General features: G+C 39.5%; 1 protein-coding gene across 1 annotated transcript in view; it reads right to left on the bottom strand.

Moving 5' to 3' along the window:
- LOC101858261 (MAM and LDL-receptor class A domain-containing protein 1) overlaps positions 1–7513 on the bottom strand; it is a gene marked incomplete in the record, with an annotated part of 74929 nt that overhangs the window by 608 nt on the left and 66808 nt on the right. Inside the window, 3 exon segments of the mRNA XM_035969257.1 lie at positions 774–1039; positions 5252–5398; positions 7361–7445. Of these exon segments, the coding sequence (XP_035825150.1) occupies positions 774–1039; positions 5252–5398; positions 7361–7445 (498 nt within the window).

A 7513-nucleotide genomic window follows, 5' to 3' on the forward strand; every position in this document is an offset into this window, starting at 1 on the left:
AATAATAATAATTATAATAATAATAATAATAATAATAATGATAATAATAATAATAATAATAAAGCATTTTGTAGAGCACACAACCCCGCTCTAAAGCAAGCTCTATGGGCTTTACACTATATATTTCGCCAGCAGACCACAGAACACTCAGCAACATTCTCAGCTTCCCAGGAAACATATCGTGCAAGCAGCTGAATAAGCTCTCAAACACTTCCAAAGAGACTCCAAATGTATCCCTGTACTTTTCGGGATCGGGAGTTTTTGCTTTCCAAGATCAGTGTTTGAATATAATATGTGAGTTTGCATTAAGTGGTGTAAAATATAAAATCACTTTCTGGATTCGACTTTAACTACGTGTGAATGATTCAGATAAGAAAGCGACTAAAATCGTTTAGCTCAACCTTTATTACGAAACCTCTCTCAAACATTCAAAAAATTCTGAAGCATAGGAATAGGCGGTGAAGCATTGGAATAGGGAAGAAGGAGGAGAGGGAGGAGAAACATTGGGGTGGGTTAAATGAAGGCGGGAGGAAACAAAGAACTAGAAGGAAGGGCGCAAAGACGAAGAAAAAGAAAATTCTTCGAACGGCGATAGCAAACAGGAAGAGAAAACAAAAGGTAGAGGAAAGGAAAAGATGAAGAGAAACACATGTATTCAAACTCAGGGGGAAAAGGGAGGAGAGGTATAACCTTTTTTCAAGCAACATGTATGTCTCTTGGAGTGTTAGACTGGTAATGAAGAAAAAGGAAAAACACCAAAAACGAACACTTACATTAAACCCTATCTGGTTTACGTCAGTGATGTTGATAGATTGATGATGCCATACATTGCCTTGATTTCCTGCCACTGACCACAGTTCCATTTCCTGGCCGTTACCCGACTGGTAAGACACAGTTAGGTTGCCCATTGTCCGGCCGTACATGTGGTACCAGAACTGAAAGCAGTTGCCTTGGTGGGAGCTGCTCACGGTGGGGGAGATGAGGCGGGCGGTGTCCCCGTTGAACGTGCGGGAGGACTCCGCGTACAGATAGTAACCGTCTGTGGAAAATATACATAAGTTTTGCCATTTTATGAAACAGCAGCGGTAAAAAGTCCTCTTTGAAAATGCAAAACACCATTGTTTTAAACATATAATTCGAATTTCTTTTCTGGGATTCAAAAGCCATAAAGCTTCCAGGATATTCTGCTTGACATATGAAACGGACCTTGGTGGTATCCTGAGTAGCATTCCAGAGAGAATGGCCCAAAGTATTGACTTATATTAGTTGTCGTTTCATACCCAGAGTCCCACAGTTTTCATTCTAGAAGTGTAGACATGTATTATGTGCACCCAATCGTGTAGTTCAAGAGGTGCTATTATACAAGACAAGATCGTTGCATTTACATCAACTGAAAGTCATTGGCCTGTTAAATATATGTTTACACTCTACTGGAACGGAGCAATACATCTTGAGAGATGCAAAAATTAGAAGGTCTAGATCTATACACTCAAAACAAAATGTGCCTCGCGAAACATCACTTCCGAGAGCTACGCAAATTTGATTCGTTTCTATGTGGAATAATCACAAAGGCCAAAGAAGGACGGGAACGTTTTGTCAAATATATTTGTCTAAATTCAGGAAATGAATAAATCAAAATTCGGGCTCCTCCATGGGGACCTATCTATCTTTTTTCAGGTACTTGCCAACTTTCAACTCTGTAGCTGCCGCAGTTTTATGGGAAAAGTGACACACGTGTTAACAAGTTACAAAATATAACTGGGTTTCCCGTTTGATGAACAGACTCCAAAGAATCGATCGTCAAGTCATTGTGGGACCAGTGCACGCACTCTTTGTGAACGGAAGCCTCACTTGTTTACAATGGTGTCTTAGAAGACGAACTTTACCAAGATTAGATCTAAACGAAACTAATGAAAAACTGAAAATAAAACTACAGTGACTTCAGACTCCTCAGTAAAACTGTGCACTCTTTAAATGATTCTGAACCACCGTTAATTTGTTCAAATTCGAAAGTCAAGCGGTTCCTAAGTTTGAGGCGCCAAAGTGACAAACTTTCACAAATATAATATGTAATATAATATAATATATAATAGATTATATTGAATGACATAAATAATTGTGGGCTTTCACCTTTTTTTTTAAAAAGTGAACTCATATTTTTAAAACATCAAGTGGTGATGTATTTTTGTATGAGTGCTCTCTGGATCACTCCGTTTCAAAATCTTTTTCGAAAATAAAATGAAGAAGGTCGTTCATCGAGTATCTCTGTTCTAATTCGTCTGTTTGTTTGTTCGTTGTTTGTTTTTTGTTTTTTTGTTGTCGTTATGTTTTGTTTTTCTCTTTTTTTGGTAAAAATTAAATGACTGATACATTTGTATATTAATATATATATATATATATATATATATATATATATATATATATAAGCAGCATTTCTTGTAATCTTTTTAGCAAAGGTGAAAAGATCAAACAAATCCAACAGTTTAAGTATGTACGATATATAATAACATCGGATACCAACTGTTCCACGGAAATAAAACGGAGAATTGCGGACGCTAAGGCTAGTTTAAATAAAGTGAGCCCAATCCTAAATAATAGAAACATCTCAATGATTACCAAAAAAGAGGGTTCTGAAATGCTATGTATTGTCAACCCTTCTATATAGTTGTGAATGCTGGACAATCACTAAAGACAGTGAAAACAAAAAAGAGTCAACAGCAATGTGGTTTCTTAGGAGACTGCTTAGAATACCGAGGAAGGAAAAGAAATCAAATGAGGTAGTGCTTGATGGAGCCCTCGTGGGACACTCACTGTTAAGAACAATCAGGAAACGACACATTTTAATCCCTTTTTGGGGACACCTGAATAAACATAGAGGTCTTGAACATCTAAATCTAGCTCTGACTTGCAAAATTGAAGGCAAACGAGGCAGGGAAATGGATTGGGCACACCCGGAGGAGACTCCCGACAAGCATCATCAGACAGGCGTTGACGTGGAATCCACAAGCAAAACATAAGAAAGGAAGACCAAAAATGACATGGAGGCGAGCGGTATAAGCGGAAATGGAAAAGGTGGGGACATCATGGAAACATCTAGAAAAGGATGTACTGGACAGGCTATTTTGTTGATGGCCTATGCTCCACTGGGAGTTAAAATGGGCAAGTGTGTGTGTGTGTGTGAGAGAGAGAGAGAGAGAGAGAGAGAGAGAGAGAGAGAAGGGGGGGGCAGGGGCAGGCCCAGAGCAACCTACTTCGGGAACCTAAACAAATGGGTGACGAGGAAAGATCAGGGAAACAAAACATTTTTAAGAGCACTCGAGCAAAGGAAAGAATGGAGAACCATGATCGCCGATTCTGTTCCAGATCTGGCACTGTAAAAAATAAATGAAACGACTCATAAGGCCTATTGTTCAATGCATCTTACACTCAGTGGCACCTGGTGTTTTAGGTAAAGCTATAAAAACTGACTTAGTCATAACATCAGAAATCTGAAAGAGATAAAATTAAGGAACTGTATTTCTTTTTCAGTGGCTAATTTTAATATAGTGTTACAATCACTTCAACTGGGATATTATCTGGCATAGTGGCTTTTCTTTGTTTCATTTTATTAATGGAAGCTTGCACTTCCGATTTTAGTATTGGTGGTCCAATTCAATATCTATTTCTTACTGGTTTTTCTCCTCTGTTGTCTTTGAAAAGATTGTCTGTGTATTGTGACTATCTGTTCAAAGCACCCCCTTAGTCAATTGAAATACGCCCTTCTTTTGAGAGTATGCACCCTGTGTTTGGGCATCCATTCATTCCACTTACTTCTTTGATTTTGGAACCCATGTATTGGCTGTCTTTGTTTTGATTCTTCGTTATTTGTTTGACACTGATCACTTATCCGTGTTTCTTTACTTTTATCATTTTTCTCTGTATTTCCCTATAAAAAATGTTATACTTTTTCACATTTGATTTTGTCTGCTTTCTTTATTGCTTTACTTTTAATAGGTCCCGGTTCATCTATTTACAAGAAAAACTATTTTGGTTTTGTGATGTTTTGCTCCACAACTTAGCTTATTGAAATTTTCATTCCTTCCCAGTCCGTTGCTCTTCCGATTTAGTAATGTTTTCCTGAGCTTGACATATTATATTGGGTTGGTGCTTTCACTTTTAAAGTTAATCCACCCTGCATTAAACGCATGGCTGGTACATGGTCACAATTACAACCTGCTCCTAGCAACGATTTCGAAAGTTTTATTGCATTTCTGAAACGTTTCTGGTTCTATCCCCGGGATCTTTTAAATGCGCCGACTTCTTGGGTGATTTTGCAACTAGTAACCCAAAAGGAAACCGCAAGCACCATGGACCACAATAGGACAATCATGTGCAAGGGTTCATTGCTTTATAACTAACTTTTGAGGACGACCCCCATCGATATCACGTTCATACAGGCAAAAGCTTAATGATAACTTATGTGATTTATGAAGCCAGAATAAGCCGATCACGCCCCTGCAGTTGAACAGAATGCTTTTAAGAATTTAAGTTTTGGGTTTTACCTAATATTGGTTGAAAATTATCAAAACTTGATATTTGTTGAAAACGTAAATTGATTTTCTTAGTGTTATTATACTCAACGCCCCCTTGATTAAAGTCTATTTGTTCGAAGTTGCGTTAAAATCGATACATACGAGTATATAATCAAGTTATTGCCCTTTAAATTCCCAAGAGTTTGCTTCCCACTCTCGATGAAGTTTTATTCTCTTCCTACAGCAAATTGTGATCAGGAGCCACAGTTCGTCTATGTGTTCTTCGGCAGATTGCAAGTGCGTATTATGTATTAGAAAGAATTGTTGTACTTTGAATAACCAGTATGCGTGAAACGTTGATGTAAATATTATTTCATTGCGAAGCGCCTAGAGCCACCAGGGAGTGGGCGCTATGCAATTGATTTTTATTATTATTCTTTATTACTAAAGACATAAAGGTCTAGAACATCTAGCTCACTGGCAAAATTGAAGGCAAACGAGGCAGTGGTTGGCCCAGAGCAACCAACTTGGAGAACCTAAACAGATGGGTAACCGGGAAAGATCAGGGTTATGTAGCTTGTTTAAGAGCATCCGAGCAATTAATAAAGGAAAGGAATTAGAAACATGATCGCCGATGTCTGTCGCACATATGGCACTTGATGATGATGATGATGATGATGATGATGATGATGATGATGATGATGATGATGATGATGATGATGATGATGAGATGAACGTACTTGGGCGGAGCCTGTCCCCACTCGGTCCTGTGAGGGGGGTTCCTGTCTCCGCAGAGTGACGCCTCCAGTCCCAGGTGTCTGCAGGCCGGGTTGCGTTCGTCCAGCCACACATGTCCTGCTCAAAGTCACAGTTAAACCTGAGGGCGCCTGGAACACAAACATAGGCTCCACATTATCTATTATAAATCTATTTTTGTAAGTGTTGTACAGCGCTCACAACTGCATAAAGGTCATATGACTATGATAGCTGGACACAAATTTTGAATTTTGCCCTGGTGGCGGCTGAAGTCTACTGTGATCGACTTTGGATCACCAGGGGGGCTTTTAACCTGCGCAATGAGCACACAGGTCTTTCGAGATTTTTCTCCCATATCTGACAAAGCTAGGTGTTAGCCCTTACCTTCCATAAGATCAGGGTTGAGGCTTAAAGACAGAAGCAAGACGGAGCTATGGAGTAGCAGTAGAAAGGCTGCAGAAAGAGTCAGGAGCCCAGAGGAGAGGGAAAAGGAGATGAGAGGGTGGGGGCAGAATGATTGGAGACGAAAACAGAGGATACAACATTGCTAGTAAGTAGGAATGGAGGTGAAAAGAGTAAATTTTAGAGAAGAAAATTGTCCGTCCCTGTCCGGATTCGAACCCGGAACCGATTGAATGAGAGGCGAACACCGTAACCTCTCGACTATGAGAGACCTCCTCCCACCTGCGGTCTTGTTGGTCTTGAGGATGGTGTGTGTGCTTGGTGGTGGGAGGGGGGGCAGAGAGAGAGCGAGAGAGCAAGAGAGAGAGAGAGAGAGAGAGAGAGAGAGAGAGAGAGAGAGAGAGAGAGAATTGAACATTGTTTCATACGGTTTACTCTTTGTTTATTTTGCAGGGTTTTTTTCGTTAAAAGTGAAATACGTAGTGTACTGCTTTCAGACCACGCTGGAAAGGTTTTGTCTGGGTTTCAGTGACGAGGAGTGCAGATTAGGTACTTACTGATAGAATGTACAAAATTCGCTTTTGACATTGGCGTTTAGCGATTTAGGTAAACGTATTATTTTTCCTATGCCCTCCAGTCACCACAAGGACCTGACTTCTATTCATTTAACATTTATTTGCAAATTCTCTTGAGTGAACAAGACGTACAAGTTTTTTTTGGAAAGCACTGTCGTTACTGGGTGCCCACAGGGTAATAAAAGAAGAAGCTGGAGCCCTTGTTGCGAGGCCTTGGGAGTACAATCGTGTCGCCCAGAATGCATGGTGTCCATTGTCGTTTAGAATTTTAAAGAAACGCCACCTTATCCATCAGTTCTTGTGTTTTGTTAAGATTTGCTCGGAAAGACAAAACTAAAATGAAGATCAGATAAGGAGAACCATGTTTTGAAAAGTTATCTTCATAATATTTAAAGTTTTTTCCCCCACAGTCATCTTCCACATCTTTCCAAAATAAAGGCTAAACGTTTTTTCTGGTAGATTTTATACAGAACAGATCACTTATGTGGTGCCCGTTTCTCCACATTTTTATTTGTCGCGGACAGGAAGTGGGCCATTTTGTCGAATCTAAGTTTTCAAGTTTTCAAAATGCCAAGAATGTCTTAATTATGGTTAACTGCGGGGAAGCTGCATCAAGCTCTTAAATATTCTTTCAAAAATTGCCCTCTTTGCGGATGTGGTGAGGGATTTACAACGTATTAATTTCATTGAGTTTTACTCAGGTTTCAAACGCAAAGCTCTTCCGACAGCAATGTCAGAAAGTTTATCGATCTAAAATTGTCCACTGTGTACGAAGAAAATGTATGATGATAAAGAAAAGAAAAGAAAGTAGAAAGACCAAAAGAGATCGGTTTTTAAAAAAGAAATACTGAAATACAGTTAGTACTCAGAAACGGACGCTAGGAAAAGAATAAGATAGTAAACAAATCGTCGAATGTCGAGTCACTGGAGTTGATTACTGACAGGATCTACTCTTTCCTGTCCCTCTGTTAGTTCCGTAGGACTGTTTTTTTCCCCCAGCTCTAAATGTCGGACTTAGCGCTGACATGCTTTACTTTTCAGCACAAATAACCAAATTATCAGAAAGGAAGATGGGCCTGTCATCTGTTATGACCATATAGCACAATACCTACACACCTGAACATCGGCCTGGTATGATGCTGATGCTGTCAATAGCCATGTCACTGCGGTACCCAAGTCCCTTTGTGCCTTCGAACCAGATCTGTAGAAACAATAATTTATTTTGACTAAAGGTTTTACAGCACCACCGACACAATGTGCAAAAAGAAA

Source organism: Aplysia californica, unplaced genomic scaffold (genome assembly GCF_000002075.1).
Source record: "Aplysia californica isolate F4 #8 unplaced genomic scaffold, AplCal3.0 scaffold00131, whole genome shotgun sequence".
NCBI lineage: Eukaryota > Metazoa > Mollusca > Gastropoda > Aplysiida > Aplysiidae > Aplysia > Aplysia californica.